Source organism: Cebidichthys violaceus, unplaced genomic scaffold (genome assembly GCF_023349555.1).
Source record: "Cebidichthys violaceus isolate CVI_PGR_0920_01 unplaced genomic scaffold, fCebVio1.0.p SCAF_40, whole genome shotgun sequence".
In the NCBI taxonomy this organism is placed as follows: Eukaryota; Metazoa; Chordata; class Actinopteri; order Perciformes; family Stichaeidae; genus Cebidichthys; species Cebidichthys violaceus.
Window position 1 is genome coordinate 1,281,968 of NW_027176595.1, and position 18,293 is coordinate 1,300,260.

General features: G+C 39.8%; 2 protein-coding genes across 3 annotated transcripts; one reads left to right on the top strand and one right to left on the bottom strand.

Moving 5' to 3' along the window:
* Nucleotides 1-4,841: 4,841 nt before the first annotated feature.
* ppp1caa (protein phosphatase 1, catalytic subunit, alpha isozyme a) lies at nucleotides 4,842-13,020 on the bottom strand. Of its 2 annotated transcripts, none has more exons than XM_068727876.1 (8): nucleotides 12,851-13,020; nucleotides 12,467-12,577; nucleotides 8,005-8,136; nucleotides 7,553-7,783; nucleotides 7,357-7,461; nucleotides 7,039-7,262; nucleotides 6,372-6,506; nucleotides 4,842-6,176 (listed from the first exon to the last, which is right to left on the bottom strand). In XM_068727876.1, exons 2-8 carry the CDS (start codon nucleotides 12,519-12,521, stop codon nucleotides 6,060-6,062), a joined length of 999 nt encoding a protein of 332 aa, XP_068583977.1. In that variant the 5' UTR covers nucleotides 12,522-12,577; nucleotides 12,851-13,020; the 3' UTR covers nucleotides 4,842-6,059. The 2 variants fall into 2 exon arrangements, with proteins under 2 accessions (XP_068583977.1, XP_068583978.1); XM_068727877.1 differs by having other exon boundaries at nucleotides 12,808-13,020.
* A 2,017-nt stretch (nucleotides 13,021-15,037) lies between these two features.
* On the top strand, nucleotides 15,038-18,293 carry cldni (claudin i). The gene is made up of 3 exons (XM_068727911.1): nucleotides 15,038-15,180; nucleotides 16,654-16,786; nucleotides 17,008-18,293. The coding sequence occupies exons 2-3, from the start codon at nucleotides 16,655-16,657 to the stop codon at nucleotides 17,512-17,514; spliced, it is 639 nt and encodes a 212-aa protein (XP_068584012.1). The 5' UTR covers nucleotides 15,038-15,180; nucleotide 16,654; the 3' UTR covers nucleotides 17,515-18,293.

The following is an 18,293-nucleotide window of genomic DNA, read 5'->3' on the forward strand; positions in this document are numbered from 1 at the left end:
AAATGTCATGACATTTTAGAATCGGTTTGTAAAGCATATAAAGATCATAAGACTTTTTATTATTATGAAAAAAGTGATGTTTGCTTTCTTCAAAAGAGAAGCAAATACTTTTTTTTGAATACATTTGATATTGATGTTTTTTACTGGATTTTGTTTTATTAATAAAACAAAATGTTGACCAGTGTGTGAAACTACTTTCTAATACGACAAACACAAATGCTATTGAGACACATTTGCATGTGGTAAAATATTTTTTGCCTAGTGTGATGTACCACTGGCTCTTTTGTTATTGTTCTATGTGTATACTATCCCATGTGCACTGAATCTGTATTATTTTCTTTTGTTTAATTCAAAAATATTATTTCCTCCAGTACAGTGGCCTCTATTTGGCTGCTGCAAAGCATCTAACACAATCACTTACACAAACAGATAACCAGTATAGTATTTGCATAATTAGTGAATAACTCAATATCTGTCTGTTTCAGAGAGGTAAAATCAAATTTCTGAGAGACAATTTGTTACAATTTACAGAAATGAGCTTTTATAATAAACCAGTAGAGGAATGTACATGCATAGCTGAAATCTCCATGTTAAAGGTCCAACACTTTTGTTTTTTGGTCATAACATTTTATGCATTGCTCAACTTCCTCAGAGTTGAAACTGCAAACCTGTGATTGCAAGATTTTACAAAGTCATAAGCATTAGTGAGATATTGAGTTGTTGTCTAGTGTTTTATTGAATGGCCTGTCAAAGAAAATGTTCCAAACTTCTGATCTGAGTTATGGGTTTTGTTTACATTAGGATCCATGATTGTGACTTTAAAGGTTCAAAGTTAACTTTCGTTATCTCCCACACTGTTTGTAATGTGCATATCTTTGATGCCTGATTAAAAAGTTTAAAAGCAGACACTAAACGTGTTTCCTTAAAGAATTTTAAGAATTAGCCAGCCAATCAGTTCAGGATCTGTTTGCTTAGTCATATGCTACATTTTAGCAAATCGATTTTAAGATGCACAAAGTAATACATTCATGCTTAACAATGAAACTATTCAAATAGCTCTACTTTTAAGTGCAATTTGACCCAGAGCTGCCAAGTAAGGAGAAGATGAAAATTCAGTGTTCCAATGTGTTGGAAATTAAGAAGCCCAAGTGGAAAACCATCCAGAGTTGTTCTACTGCATATTTCAAAAGGCATTAAGGAATCTAAGCTTCCACAGACAACAATATCCAAGGACTTGAAGTGAAAAACAAACCTCACTGTGTCGTCACAAAGGCTCAGCCATGGAGTTAATATAGAGTCATGTATTTTTATCTGTTCATACGATTATATAGTCTGTTCTCACCAGCCACACTGTATGTTCAGCTTTTTTTTTCTCTTGTGAGAACACTGCACACACTAGATTTGACGTTGCTGCCTGGTGAAGACTCTTACACAAGTCTGGTTCATAAATCAACAGGAAGATTAACGAGCTGGCATGTGGGGACTTTGCTGTAGAGAACGTCGGGTTGCACTTATAGGTTGCACCGTCCTAAATCTGCAGAACCATCACAGAGAAGATGGCAATGTAACGCGTACGGAAAGTTTCCCTCCAGCTGGTGTTCCATCAGAAACTACTGCTGCTTGATGTTGTCTGTATTTGGTGCTGCAAGACTTCTGTAGCTTTTTATCAGTATGCATACTTACTCCTAAATATCTCTTGCTTTCTATTTCATGCTTATATTATATTGTATACTAAGTATTTTGTTACATGCTTACAACTAACATCTTTTTCATCCTATTTCCATCTGTAATTTTCTATTTTGTCATATTAACACATATTCAGATATTGCTTTTGAAGGCCTGTATGCGATGTAATACATTTCAAGAACAATTTGGGGTTGGCTATTTTTCAGTTTAAAGCACAAGACCGTGATCCGATTTAGAGTATTTTACATGTTTTAATGCAATTGTTTTGGCTCATTGCCTCTGAAACTTTCTCACTGCACTCACAGCATGCTTCACACTTTTTAGCCCAGCGAGGAGTCACAGAAAGCCATGAACGTTATCAAGTAGGAAAAAGATAAAGACCGCAAAGACAGACACAGAGACGGAAGCGAGCCATGCTGCCAAACCACAAACGGCAGAGGAAGGAAGAGGCAGGCCACATGGGTGGAGAAAGACTGTGTCGTCCGTTTACTTTTTTCATAAAGCAGTTCACACTAAAAATGGTCGACTGACTCGGACTGTCTCTTTTTGATTTGGTTAAGTGTTAGTGTGCTGCCTGAGCCAGGTGGCATCTAATAAATAAATAAATAAATGCACACACAGGGATAGAGAGGCCACCCATCCTGCTGACTCATGCAGAACCGTTTGACAGACAGTAGAGGCAGCCTCCGCAAAGAAAATGAGAGGGAGAAAAAGAAAATGACTCCGCTCCCTGTGCCAATGGATGAGTCTTTCTAACAGCTACTAAATGTTACGATGTAATATGTCTCACATTGCAGCCAGAAACATTTGAAAAGAAAACCAGACACAAATATACAAATTCTATGTTTTATTTCTATCTTATAACAGAGACAAATTGTGATTGATTTGAAAACAAAAGAAATACAAATAAAAAATACTGTTGTTTCTTTTCCTTAACTGTAATAATCTAATCATTTCATATCTACCCAGCAACAGTGCATGGTGCAAAACATCCCTGATTGATTAAAAAATCCTAATAAGCTTGCAGTATCTAGCGTTAAATTTGTCAGTAAAAACAATGTGAACAAAACAGTAATTAAAGACCAGATTCTTAGAGGTAATAACAGTATATATTGAGTGACAAATGTTATTAGCAGAGATTTATACAGCTATGAAAATGAGAATGAAATTGGCCTTTACTGGACCGTTTATTCAGAAGACAGAGATCTACAAGTTCCATAATGTTTCAACACTATACATTATCTCTTACAGGAGCCACTTCCTTGTTTTGCATTGTTGAAAACCCAATCTCATAGCACTCAAGCTCTAACTTTCTATATCCTCTTAAAAAAAAAAAGCATACATTTCTGTACATTTTCAGATCTCTTTAGACACAATATCAACTTTATCCACAAAAGGCAGACCTGCATCATTTACGAATCAAATCAAAATGATCTTCAAAGCAGCAGATCCCTCTGACCATTGCCATGGCTGGGCTCAACTCATTCCAATGTAGCGACCTTAAAACGTGGACAGAAACTGCAAGTCATCTGACTCGTGAATATCCTGTTATAATGATGTTTATTGGTGTATTTATTTACTATATGAATATAAATATGTCCTCATACTATTTATTTTAATTTAAATTTCACTTCCTGAGTTGATCTTACCTTTTTTTTTTTTTTTTCACCTGCCCTCTTCTACAGTACACAATATTCGATGCAGTTAGTTGCACTGTACGCAAATTGTTAGAAAGCCACACAGGATTCTGAATAAAGCTTGCTTACATTGATTGGATTTTTAAAAAACATTTATTTTCTGAGGTACTGAGTTGAAAACCTCTTGTTGGAGGGGGAAAGGTGGGGCAGGATGACAGCCAAATTCCAGCTTCCCCACCCTCTGCTTAAGTATGTGCTCATGCACTGCACTCAACCTGACCCGCCTTTGCAATCTGGAGCGCTGCGGTGGCTTGTGCTCATACTTGGACAGAGGGCTTTAGAATGAGGACAGACAGCAGCAAATAAAACTAGACACACCAATTATGTAATGAGGGTAAAGTGTGATTGGGTTATTGGAAATGGGCAGTGAGATACCCTGCAACACTGTAGAAGGAAATATCTGTTCACCAGTTGCAACAGCCTGTACTGAACTATGGACTGCTTGTACTGGGGACACCCTGTATGCCAACTTAATGTACAGTAGAAGGAAAACGGCCCATTTGTGACATCATGTGGAAACAGATGGTTCACTTTATACAAACAAGCACAGAGTGTCTTTTGAATCTGATTTCTATCGGGGTGACTGTGTTGCTTGGGGGTTCACAGTTGTCACAGGATCCACTGATCATTTTTTTTAGAAAATAATTTGATTCTCTCCGTCTACGGCTCTTTATGCTTATTTCAATGGCAAGCAGTTTAAAAAAAGAAAGAAAGAAAAAAAAAAAGCAACTCAGAATGATGACTGCTGTCACAAGCAATGCAAGCACTTCCATATTCTTGGCAATATAATTTACACAGCACAATTTAAAAAGCGTACAAAATGATGTACCAATTGCTATAAAGTGGTAGCTGTTCACCTGGGAATTACTTGATTTTGCAAACTAAACTATGCTAAATTCCTGGGAATATATGATTACCTTAAACATATTTTCATGTCTACAATAAAACAATGATTTTGTGCGAAGATTCCCAATTGGGTATAATTTGGTCTATTACTTACATTCTTACAAACACCGCTCTCTAGTGCTCATGTTAGTTGTAGCTTGCATGCAACCCGCATTTGTTGTGGGTTTAGATTTAAATAAGCCCACTCTTTGTTTTTAAGACTGACTCAACTGGTCTAGAGCCCTTCAAACTGGAAAGTTCAGAGCAATTACTCATCTCATCTCACAACAGAAAAAAATGGAAAACCTTCGAGCCATTTTCTCCTCAGTTGGCATCTGGTCTTGAATATGCTTGTTAAAGTTCCATACAAATGGAATGCCAGATAAATAGTGGTATCTACATGTGGAACATAAATGGCACATGGTGATTTCGTATTACGCGTGTGAGGATTATTGAGCAACAGAAGCTCAGTGACGGAGCCATTCACCTCCTGTTCCTCCTAGTCTCCCTGCTTAAGTTAAACTTCATAATCATCCAACAATCATTAGAACAAAATAGACATTTTGCATCGAAGACCTTCCAAACCAAATATCTATTTTTTTATTTTATAAAAACAGGCAACATCTGGTTGAGAGCAGCTTTGGCTGTCCTCTCCTACAGTCACTGAACATCCTCTTTGGCTAAATCACACTGAAGCATCATGTGAAATGCCCCTTTGTTTGAATGAAGTATAAACTGGGCCAAAATTACACTTCCCAGCTTCTATGTTGAGTGAGTCTCATTCACAAGACTCCTCCAGCTGCTGTCATTCAAGCTCCCACTCCAACAGACCAGCACAGCCACCATTCATGGTAGACGGTTGACAAACGTGACAAAGCAATGGCAAACAAAGTGATCAGCATGATGGCATGATTCAAATAAATGATTATTTTTATTCATCTTCAACTTGCAGTGAACTAAAAACAAAAACAAGAAAGAAATCAAACCATGTCGGTTTCATGTATCTACAAAAGAAAAAAGAAAGAAAGAAAAGAAAGAAGCAAACTATTTCACATCCATGACTGCGTTCTCAAATCATTGGTTTACGAAAAGGGAAAAAAAAAAAAAAAAGTTCTCATTGTGAATCCATTTCATTGAAGGATTCAGCTGCACATATATGCACCTGTGTGCCCAGTGTGTGTGTGTGTGTGTGTGTGTGTGTGTGTGTGTGTGTGTGTGTGTGTGTGTGTGTGTGTGGTTACCACTTGCCCGTGCAACTTGATCCCCCCCCCCCCCCACTCCCTCCATCACAGACATACACAGACCTCTGAAACAGGATGTACAAAAGCTTGTGTTTAGCATTAAACAGGGCAGAGCCTTAACATAAACAGCCAAGACTCCTCTTCCTCTCTCCCTCCTCCCCTGCACCCAGAATTGAAATTACATCACAGATGGGTACAAACCCATCTCTACAAAATGACAGTAAAACAGAACAGAAGGTACAGGAGGGGAAAAAAAACAAAAAAAAAAAAACATACATACATACAGAATACAGCAATTCCCTCTGAATCATTCCCACTTTTTTACACTCACACAAAAAAGTGCACGCAAACAGCCAAACAAAACAGTTAAAAATTGTTTTAGAGCGAGAAAAAGCATGATTGAACCCTGGACACATGTCTGCTTTGATGCCACGTGTTGACAAGGGAGAAACAAGTTTGGGAGGTATAGGGGAAAAAAAGAAAAAAAAAAAGTGTGATGCGGACAGGGAGGGGGGAGGGGGGGGGTCGTGGGAGGGGAATCCAGCGGCTGTTATTTCTTGGCCTTGGCGGCCTTGGCCGAATTTCGTGGCGGGGTGACCGGTCTCCCAGATCCCATCCCTCCCCCTCCGCCATAAGGATACAATTTCTTATCTGCTGGCTTCAGAATCTGTGAGAGAAACAGAGAAAATTGTCATTGAAGACAAAAAAATAAGAACATTAAAAATTAAAAAAAAAAAAATGCCATTCACTAGATTCTGTTAATGATCCGTTCTGTATCATTTTGGTTTGTTACTGGTCAACAAAAAACTTGCAGCAGATGAAAAGAAAACAGAAAAGTACAATCACAGGCTGTTTTACACACCTGGAAGGAGCACATGAGCGTCTCATCCACACTCATCATGGCACCGGCGTTGTCGAACTCTCCACAGTAGTTGGGAGCAGAGAATAAGGTGACGAGTTGCCTCTTAGCGAAAAACTCATAACCGTCTTCTACCACCTGAGGACAGAAATGAGACCGTCAACAACACACGCGCGCGCGCACGCGCGCACGCACGCACGCACGCACACCAGCTGGTGACTCGCTTGTTGGTACCATTGTAGTCCAGTTAGTTTTAAATATTCAAAACAAATAAAACCCTACATAAAATAACACCACACAATCAAAACAATAAATAAATGGACTTTCAGGCTCAATTAACATAAATGTGCAAAGTCTTATAATGTCTGAAATTCAGACATGAACAAACGTAAACATGGAGGTCAGCATATGGTCATGTCCACATATCGTACAATAACGTCAGCCTTATCCAGGAGAGTAGCTCATGTTGACAAATACCGATTGAATATTCCTTAGCTATGGAAATAATATACTGTTATTATTCATTTAGGTGGTGTTGACCTTTAAATAGCTTAAATATGGTGAACTGAAATCAAATTTCCACTATTCCTTTTAGTTTACATAAGAGAACATACAAACGGTCCCACAGCTTCAGTTTGCACGGGCTCAAGGCCTCCTGGCTAAACATTACCTGATGTGCCCTGCATATTAGGTCCATGTCGTGTTTGTGCAAAAATTTGGCCACCACATCTGCCCCGAATGTGAAGGAGACACCGCGGTCGTTTTCACCCCAGCCAAGCACATCTTTGTCTGGATCAGCCCACAGCAGGTCACACAACAGACCCTGGTCAGGCACGTCTGTGGGTCGCATAACTCTGCGGATCTGCTCCATAGACTGAAGATCAGGAGAGAGGCCTGGAGAGAGAACATACAGCCATCTTAGTCTACTTCTTGTCATCTAATGGGTATCGCCTAATCCTCGTAGCATCTTACGTCGACAAAGCCCTACCTCCATGACAGCAGAAGATCTTCTCATCTACGATGGCAGCCACAGGTAAACAGTTGAAGCAGTCTGTGAAGGTCTTCCACAGCTTTATGTTATACCTTCGCTTACCTGCCAACAAAAGAGGAGCATTGAGAACTTAGTGGAACGGCTAAGAGAACAGATTTGACATGTTTCCCGTTTACAAAAACAATCTACTTACACTCGTCATAAAAGCCGTAGATTCGATTAATGGAGGCGCATTCGTGGTTTCCACGCAGCAGGAAAAAATTCTCTGGATATTTGATTTTGTAGGCTAGAAGCAGGCAGATGGTCTCCAGTGACTGCTTCCCTCGGTCTACATAGTCACCCAGGAACAGGTAGTTGCTTTCTGGGGGGAAGCCTCCATATTCAAACAGCCGAAGCAGATCATAGTACTGACCATGGACATCCCCTGCAGAGGGCAGCAGAGGAGAGCAATCTAAACACCACACGTTTACTGCTACAGGGAGGAGCTGCTTATCAACTGCTACAACCGGCAATTACAAATGAGCAAACTGTAGTAAATCATGAACACAACCTCGGGTGATCGTCTGCAGCGCGACCTCTTTATGACTTTATGGTATTTCACACTTGGGTCTTTGAAACTCATTGCCCACTACATTAAAAACTCACCACAGATTTTGAGGGGAGCCTCTAGTTCGAGCAGGATTGGCTGGCTCAGGAAGATCTCACGGGACTTTAGGCAAAGGCCACGGATCTCCCCCTCTGTCAGCTGGACATTCTTCCCTGGTCGAGAGCCCTTGACTGAGAAAAAAGGAGATAAAGAGATGTTTTAAGGAAGAACCAATAAGTCCACAATGACACACCTATGATCAGAGCTATAAGAAAGTGTAAACGATGAAGGACATAAGGAGCAGCAAATAAACGTAGGCTTCAGATTTGAAACCAGACTGGGAAGTAAACACCTCCCACCAGCAAAATGCTGCCTAACTGTTAGTCTAGTCAGGTGATCACAATATTATTTAGAGCTCATATTATACACTGTACAACAAGCTTGGAAATGATAAGTTATTTAAACAAAATACACTTTTATCAAACCACAACACAACAAGATGAGTGTGTTAAGTATTCACAGAGATGCAGCGTCTGAGAAAAGCTGATCGGTGGAAACTACCCCGACGTCCTCGGCCTCTTTTTGCTCAGCTGAGAGTTCAAACCAGAGAAAGAAGATAAAAACCCACTTCCTCTTCTAGCCTATGTAGCTGCTGCAAAGACATTGCAAACACGTAATTGGGACTCACTTAATATGGACTGTTTAGAAACAAAGAATAGCACAGTTTCAAATAAATAAAATATAATGCCAAAAGAAATCAGGTTGAAACATAAAATGAAATGAAACATAAACTGCAGATTACATTCTGTTCCTGCCAGCTGGCTGCTTACACTAATGCTATCGGAAAAATTCAGCAGGTTTGTCAAGTCCATCATTGTGACGTTTCTTCACACTTACCACACACTGTGAATGGAGCCAAACACAAACCATGATAAACACTTGAACAACGTTCACTTTCCTGACAAATCATTAAAATCACACGTGTTGTCATGGCTCAAGTGCTAGAAAAAGGTAGGAGTGTGATGCGAGCGACTGACTTGTTGTAGAGTAACATGCATTCACGAATGATTTAATATCAAAGTATTACTACTGCTCACAATACAGATCAAAACATTTGCACATCGACATGCCGACCATAGAGCGCGTACGTAAGGCCATAACACCGTTTCTCAGCGTTTGTGTGTCTACTGCAGACTTTGGAATGTGGTTTGTTTGTATCACTGACAAAGTAAATCATCCTCCCATTCCTACATGTGCTGATTTATGCCAAAGCAGATTTCTATTAATCATGAGTGTCATTCCCACCCAACAAACTCCATCACAGCCTACAGAACGGGTTAACGGATGCAGCGTGACAACAGACTTGCCTCCAACAGTTTCAGTGAGAATTATTGTTACGCTGGGTGTCAACAGAGCTCACTCTAATATGTTTGTGGGGATTGAGTAAACCGTTGTTAGGTGTTCACCAGTTAAGACAAATAACAGACATGCTTTCACCTTTACATGCCAAACAATCCAAGTGACACAGATAATACCAGCTCTATTCAAACTAGATGCATTTCACAACATTAGGTATGTGATTGTTACTTCCTACTACTGGCAAAAATACAAGAAAATTCAGAGGCAACGCTACAGATGTACAACTGAAATAATAAGCCACTTTTTACTTAGATTACGATCGATATACAATTAATGACGTCACCTCATCTAAAGAAAGGAGGATATCATTACATGTAAACATTTGGGAATCAAAATCTCACAACTTGAAGCAGCTTAACTCAATAAACTTTGATAAATCTTGTCACTATTGGATCACATAAAAATTATTTAAGTGGTAACTGCCAAACTACTTGCTTGTATGGAAACAAAAATTCACTTTTTGGTACAAGCAGAGAACCTGACCCTTAATCAAAGACCATCCCTCAGTGAACAGATCCAGGTGTAGCACTTGGAGAGTGAGAGTAGAAATCAACAAATGGATGCAAAATGTTGCCACTATCCTGAAGTAGAAACTAAAAGCAAGGCCCTAAAGAGTGAAAAGTAGATATAAATACTGCAGCGCTGCTTGTCACTTTAAACCTGGATTACAGAAGGCTAAGCCTCGACAGAGCTTACTCCAAAGTTAGCCACATAGCCAGTGGGCAACTGTGAGCTTATCATGAGGGGTACAGACAATAGGCTTTCCACTACGCTGATCAGGGGGCAGAAAACAAAGAGCTGGACCAGCACAACAGAAAAGCCATTGGGGTGCCGGCAGTGCTGGAATCAACAGTTGGTTTGGTCCAGCACTCCTGACTCAGTGCTGCTGGGTGTTCTGGCTGAGCTCATGTGATGTCACGCTCTCCAGACATGCTGTTAGCAACACACACTCCCAGAGTTCACTTAGCTCTAGATCTACGTAAGTAATCCAATTGAAACTGCTCATTATCCAAACACATTTAATTGGTTTGGTCTCAAAACACAGTCAGCAAGCACGAGGGTTACCTTGTTGTCTCCATAGGAGACTGAGCTGTTGTGGGATGTAAGTTATCAATCTCTTGATGCAGCACCTGCAGCGAGGCAAGTGTTCCTCACTAGTCTTGAAGAGAGTAGAGCAACACAACAATAATATTAACTGGAAAATGGTTATTCTCAGCAACAAAACTACAGATGGCGACAAAAAAAAAAAAAAAAAAAAAAAAAGGCCAAGCGAGTTACATAAGAGGATATAAATACTGCCACTATCGGGCTTGTTTGCCTTCCCCTGCGTTTGGCAGACAACCTTATCGTGGCCCAAGTATAACAATCTAAGTACAAAACACAGCACAGGGTCCACAGTCAAAGTCAAACTCCCTATGACTGCACATGCATAATTGTGAATAATGCTAATCACCTCCACCAGCTCAGTTTAGGCTGATCGTGAAGGGCCTATATTTAACAAGGTAAATAAACGCTAAGGGCTAAGGTCACATTCATTACGAGTGTTAGGCTTGGGAAAGGTTTCTGCACCCAGCAGATCTTCTGATACGCCGTCTAATGGCGCAATTCTTCTAACATGACGTTTTGGCCGCAAGATCCCCAACCAACATACACAAAGAAGTGTGTATACCAGCAGCTCCATAGGGGAAACACACGTGTACACATGAGTGTACATGTGAAGCAGACAGAATTTCAGCACCCAGTGCACAAGGACAACTACAGAGGTCACAACCTTATTTGTTGTGATCTTTAGATGAACTGTACAGTCGGGTCTGAAGATTTATGCTTCTGTTTAAAGCCTTCAGGGCTGCTCTTACACAATCATCATGTGGATGCAAAGAAAAAAACAGTCCTGTTTTCCCCACACACACACACACACACACACACACACACACACACACACACACACACACACACACACACACACACACACACACACACACACACTAAACAAAGCTTTCTCCACACGTATACAGTGGGCAGTAGAGCGATGGTTCATGTGAGATTTGTAGAGCCAATATATACATCTCTGCCTAAAAAAAAAAAAAAGGCCTCCTGTCTCCTTGCAAAACCATTCTAGGGTACTGTTCACAACTTGAACCACTCATAAGCACAGTAGAGTTATTAAAATTACGCTTAGTACTATCCTAACACAGGTGCTTATGCAAATGTTTTTTTTTCCAAGGTGAGCACTGAAAGAGAATGATGTAAGCAGTCTTTACATTGCTTTAAATACAGCAGTGGAAGAGAAGGCAGCCGTCTCACACAGTAAGCATTGACCAATGAAAGCATCTTTGTCTGCACACCTCATTAACTAGTCCCCAACGAGAGGTTGCGGCTATAAATTGTTATCAGATCCTTAACTGCAAAACAGAAAGCACAACACGAGTGAGAGCACTCATGTGACCGAGGAGCTCTGGTGGGAAAGGGGATACATAGAGGACGGAAAAACTATGATTACAAGAGTGTTCTTACAGTAAGCCAGTGTCAAGGAATGTTTACATCTACAAGTCAAAGTAATCCTTTGCTGCCATATTGCAAATAAACACTTTTTAATCTCCTCCAACTAACGACAGTAATTATTCAGACAGGACATTTATTTGAATCTGGGCTGAAATACAAGTGAGAAAACATCATTTAAAAAACAAACAAAAAAAAACAAAAACATAAACGCTAAGTTAGTAGTGTATGAGAAAGTGTCAGTTTGCGTAAAATGTGAGCGATGTTCTACTTCACTACTCTGTCACGCCATCCATTTCCCCTTGATTTGCAATCCGCTAAAATGTATGCGTTTCTAATAAAAACAGAAACAGGTGGCTTTGATAAAAAAATCACCTCTCCAATCAAAAAACATGAGCAGAACTATCTGTTAAGAGCAAGCTGGATGTGGCTACAGCCTTTCATCCAAATCCAACCATAGAGCACAATCTTAAGTAGGCTACTACAATACACCGTATCTACCTTTAACCCGGCCGACTTACCTGCAGTATAAAACACACATTCCTCAACCATTAATCATATAAACTAAACACATTGCAACACAGTGGGTTTGGTATTCCTCACCTTCCAACAGACGCTGAATTATAGAGTCGATGTTTAATTTGTCTTGCTCCGCCATTTTCTTTATTTTCTGACGTTCTCGGGCAGTCAAGACCTTGGTTTTCCGTGTTGCACCTTAGATTTCAAGAACAGAAAGAACGAGACACATACTGACAAATCCTCGTGAAATACGTCTTAAGTCACATCGGTTACCTAACAAGGGCCACGGGCTAGCTAATCGGGCAATGTTAGCATACAATGAATGAGCTTAAGCGACCTAGAGCTAACCGAGCTCGCTAGGTAGCCACTAGCCGAGTAACGTAAGCTAACACTACACATATAAACCGAACGGCTAGTTAGCTTACGTTAGCGATGGAAAACTTGCAAACAGATGAAATGTCCCCGAACCTTGTCTTCGGTTTGACGATAGTCTTTCTGGGGTGAATAATGTGTAGATGTTTATTCTCCGAGCTCAATCTTGGCCCCTTTCCTTCGATTTGTCCGGGTTCCTTCACTCGTCCCCCAGGAACTTTAAAAGAGGGCCGTGGCTACCGAAGAGTGTACGGTTACGTAGGAGGCTGTGTCAAAACGGGCTCTTCACACGTTTCTCTCAGAGCCGTATAAAGAGAAAGTCGCGTCAACGGAAGTTCAAAATGCGTGATCGTCACGTGATTCACGCAGACTTCAGATAGTTCCAGGAAGTACTTTGGCGGGTAATTTAAAAGCGTACACAGAGAGACAGAACTGCGATTTTTGCTCATTATTAATCAATAAATGAATTGATTTACAATATTCACATAGAGCAACGACATGTGTATTTAGTTATATACATGTTAAAAGTAAAAAAAGCTTATATTTAACAGCCTACAGTCTATTCTAACAGTTACCCACCTCGTTGAAATATTTGATTTGATTTTAGGCTAAAGTTCCCTTGTTTAAAGGAACAGTGTGTGAGATGTAGTGGTATGTAGTGGTAAGGTTGCATATGCATGCAACAACATACGCCCTCCGTTCACCCCTCACCTAGCAAATATCCGTAGGATTTTATTAGGAGCTACTCTTATCAATACTCAGTTCTTTTTCATGACTGAATAATTTATTTTAAAAACAAATATAGAATTTTAAAAGCAAATACATTCAGAACAGGATTAGAAGTGATTTATAATTTAAATATAACTCCTCAATATTGTTTCTAGAGCAGCAACAGTAATGTTTACAACAGCAAAGTGACTATACAAAGTCATTATCTTCGCTGAAAACAAGTCTAAAGTGTCAATCAAATAAATAGCATTCCTGAGTGACGTTTATAAATGCTAATAATCAATGATGAAGAACACAGACTTCACATATGTCATTTCTCCTGTCCTCTGTCCTCCTGGCTGCTTTGTCTCAGCCAGCAGAGAAGTTTACAAGAACAAACTAAGATAAACAGACTACAAACAGACAGCTTTTGTTTTAGCTTGTTGGTAAAAAAAGCTTTTGTGCTGTGCTTGTGGAAACAAAGCGGTGGTGGATGAGAGACTGGGGACAAAGGGGGCCGAATAAGGTTTTTCTTTCGTTTACATTTTCATGCTTGTTGAACAGATGTATTGATAAAGAATTGGATTTGTACTCGCAAATGTTTTATTGCACTAACAGCAACGAGCAAAGTTGTCATCAACTCGAATACTCTTCACTTCACCTGGTTCACTTCAGTGTCTCCACCTTAGCCTCTCTGCCAAAAGGCATAACGACTCTTAGTTGCAGGTGATCATACATCAACTGTAATGTGTTCTACAAGGGACTTTATGAGAATAATCCCACATTCTCAGCAACAGCAAGATAGTGTGTATATATGCTAGAAGTAGCTGCTAAGAATATGGGATTATTCTCATAAAGTCCCTTGTAGAACAGATTACAGTTGATGTACAGCATCTGCTAAAATACAGTTAATATCCATGCAGAATTTCAAGTATATATATGTGAGTTGCCTGTGTGCCTCTCCATCACTGAACCCTCTTCCAAACTAAATTCTAAATTGGTCCTACAAACCAAAACTATGCGTGTGTCATTCTGTCTGCGTGTTTCTGAATGTGTTAATAAAGGCCACACATATTTGGTTTCACAACATTTCTTTTTTTATTTCCTAATTATCTTTCCTTCCAACGATGAAACCCCATATAATCTTGCGCAAAACTCCTAAACCCACTGTGTCTCGATTTCCTAAATTAGTCTCCTTAAATTCGTCATCACAGTTTCGACAGAGGGTTGGGTGCGTTGATCTTGTGCAGGTATGGAAGCCTGGGTGGTTTCCATTTGTTTGAACTGAGAGCATAGAAAGAAAAATCTGCAGTCCTCTGATTACATTTTCGTCTATGTCTTTCAGAAGAATCCCAACAACCTCTCTTTATCCGTTTTCAACAAAGACTACTGATGCTAAGGCATCACAACTTTTTGTTTTTCCTGGAAACTCTGAGGTTTAGTCTCAGTGGTGTGCTGAGTTTCACGGCAGGTCTAAGGTGGAAAAAGAGAGGGAAACATACGTACAGGACAAGTCCAGTCTGGTCTATATGTCCTTCCCTCCTGTTGGAGCACAACCCCACCCTACACCTCACATTCCTCTACAAATACCCCATCTTATCACACAGTCTCTGTACATCGCAAAACAGCATCTTCAAAACAACGCTTGGAAAGGAAGAAAGGAGAACTTCACCTAATTTTTAAATTTTCCTATCAAGTTCAGAGGACACAGAATAAAGGTAGGCATCTTTTTTATTCACTTTTTATTCACATCGATAGTCTGAGCTTTGAAAAGAGATACGATACTGCAAAAGACAGAGGATGAAAGGATTGGTTGAGGATTAGCTTAATGCATTTTATTGGGCACAAGCAAAATCATGGAAAGTGCAAATAAACAGCTGTTAGAGCGGAAAAAAGGTATTAATGACTCAGCAGCATCTTTGAGATTTTTTTCAAAAAGTGTTCTTTTTGTTTTTGTCTGTGATCCCGGTTTTAAGGAAAATTTAAAAAAACGTATTCTAAGGGGGAAAATGATCTTCAGGAATATGAACAAACATTTGATTTTGAATCCATTGATCCTCATTAGATTAGTTTCAGTGTTCAATCTGCTCTGAAAGTTTGTGATTTGGGTTGGGTCACATACTCTTAAAAGTAAGATGTGTTTGTCGTGGTCTAAATCCTCTCCTCTGTTATTTCACAAAATGGATGTGGAAGGAATCTACTTGTTGTAAGATGGTAAAGGATAGTTTGAATTGTCTGTATGGATGGAGAACAAAGGCCAGGGCTTCGTCACATGAAAAGAAGTTTAAACATAATACTGTGTAAAAAAAATACACACGTCTAGAGGGAATATAATATAGATAGTTCAGTTTCCCTTTATGTAAAATTTTCTTTAAATATTGTTTTTGTTTAAATGTTCCATATAAAAACATACTATTCATTAGAATAAAGAAATAGCAATCGAACTGTTTAATTTTTTTTAATCTATAATTAATTAAATATCCTCTGACTCGTGATTATTATTTCCTTCACCTGCATCACTTTTCATGCAAATAATTAGACACGTGTGAGTACATTTTCCTTCCACTTTAACTATAATTTTCATCTTTATTTAGCTGAATCATAAAATGACCCCTGAGGCAGATTTTCCAAAAAAGAAGATTTGAGGGAGTGGCTCGGCCGTTCCTGGGTGGAGACCCGGGAGTCCGGAGCCTGTCAGGACATGAATTTGTGTTGAAATGTAGCCCAAAGCAACATAATCCTGTGGAGGCCTGTCAGAGTGAACAAGTGTTTGTCTGAGTGTGATCATTCTTTCATCTCGGATCACTGCAAAAGATTCAACAACTCCTACATTCTAGCCAAAGAAGGAAAACAAGAAGAGTTTAACTTAAACAGCACTTAAATAACAGTACTAAGAATTCAAAGTAAGATTGAAAGTTAATAATACATGAGCAATGAAACAAAAATAAACAATGTAGAAACCTTAGAACCTGGGAGACCAATTCAAAAAAAGCAACCCACCCACTCAGATGGCTGGAGATAGAAGGTTGTCAAGAGAAAAAGACGATTACAAAGGAGAAAACGAAACGTTAAGATTAAACTGAGGGCAAAAGAAAATGTAAAGGCTGCACAGAGTACTGAAACGTAGGGCTATCAGCTGTAATTTTACCCCCCTGCCTCTGATTCATCTACTAATTCTTGTCCCATTACAGAATGGGATCTGTTGGAGTTCAGATTGTATGTGTGTCCCTCGGGGTCCTCGGCCTGATCGGGGTCATCGTATGCTGCGCTGTCCCACGCTGGAAAGTGTCCTCCTTCACGGGAAACAACATCGTGACTGCAGTGGTAATGAAAAGCTTCAGCCTCTTGTTATGAAAGGATCATGAGGATTAACTATAATATAGTGCATCATATTTTTTTAACTCATATGTTTTGTGTGAAAAATGTGAATCTGTAAGAGTGCCAGATAAAAGTAACAAGTTAAATAATTCAGAGTTACATTTCCCCAGTGGACATGCATGACATATGAAATGACTGATCTGTCTTTTTCTGTGTGTGTTGAGTAGAGCACTCAGGAGGGTCTGTGGACAAACTGTGTGGTACAGAGTACCGGCCAGCAGCAGTGCAAGAACTACGACTCCCTGCTGGTGTTGGCCTCTGACCTGCAGGCCGCCCGCGCCATGACCATCATCAGCAGCATGTTATGTTGCCTCAGCCTCCTCATGCTGTTCTGCGGGGCCGACTTCACCACCTGCATAGAGAACGAAGACGCCAAGCCCAAGATCAGCCTGGTGGCCGGGGTGGGCCTGCTGCTGGCCGGCCTCATGGCGCTCATCCCCGTCAGCTGGTCCGCCCACAATATTGTGCAAGACTTCAACAACCCCCTGCTGCCTGCTGACTCGAAGAAGGAGCTGGGAGCCTGTATCTTTGTGGGTTGGGGGGCCGGTGTGCTGCTCCTTCTGGCTGGAGGTCTGCTCTGCTGCTTCAGCAGGCCCAAATCTGGCAGCTCCGGTGGAACCGCCAAGTACTACAGCAACAGCGCCGCCTCCGCCCCCAATAAAAACTACGTGTAGTGGCTTTATGAAGGGGACTGGTGTTTGACCAAATTAAAGGGAGGGGGTTTTAGTTGGTGAAAGACTGGGGGGCAAGAAAGTAGATGACACCGGGGTTGTTTTTGGGAAAAACAGAAAAAGTGTCTGTAAATACTGAATTCTGATAATAACTGTCTCCAATTTCCAGTTTCTTTAATTTTCATAATTATGTTGGTGATGTTTTAAATCTTACAACTGTTTTACTATTAGGTGCTGGGTTGTCCATAAGCTATTTAAAACAGATGCTGTAATTTACACACAATTTGTGATCTTAGAATTTAAAGTCTTTATTTTCCTTGAAACGCTTGTCTTCAAATGTGTCTTTAAAAGAACCACACAAGTGTAAAGTAAAATTCAAGATCATGAAAATGTGAAAAGCGTATTTGTGAGAAGAAAAACTATAATCTAAGCTCTACAGTAAACTCAACCTTTAAGTATAGAAGACCTGTCCTGCCTTTTTAACCTCATATTTTACAAATAGTTAAGATCAACCATTGTGTCCATATTTCATGTTTATCACTTGTCTGTTAAGATTTAATCTTTACTGTTTTCTATTATTTACAGTCAGAAAAAGCTGCTCAAGATAGTTTTGACCAAAGGCATCTTAGTGGGCCTCAGGGAGCATCTGTGTGCACTTGTTTCTCTAAAAGTCCATGTGACATTTTAAACATTTTATAAAACATTTGTTATTGCTCATTTTGTTTTGTTTCTCATTTTGTGAGCTGATAAGTATAAATGATTAAAATTTGGTGTAACTCAAA

Bases quoted from the DNA above. Each gene is read 5' to 3' on its own strand.
- ppp1caa (XM_068727876.1), bottom strand. From the start codon at position 12,521: ATGGCGGAGCAAGACAAATTAAACATCGACTCTATAATTCAGCGTCTG. The intron at 7,784-8,004 runs GTGAGTTTTTAA...TGCCCTCTGCAG, and splicing joins GGCTCCCCTCAAAATCTGTG to GGGATGTCCATGGTCAGTAC. The intron at 6,507-7,038 runs GTAATGTTTAGC...TTCTGTCCTCAG, and splicing joins TAATATGCAGGGCACATCAG to GTGGTAGAAGACGGTTATGA.
- cldni (XM_068727911.1), top strand. From the start codon at position 16,655: ATGGGATCTGTTGGAGTTCAGATTGTATGTGTGTCCCTCGGGGTCCTC. The intron at 16,787-17,007 runs GTAATGAAAAGC...TGTGTTGAGTAG, and splicing joins ACAACATCGTGACTGCAGTG to AGCACTCAGGAGGGTCTGTG.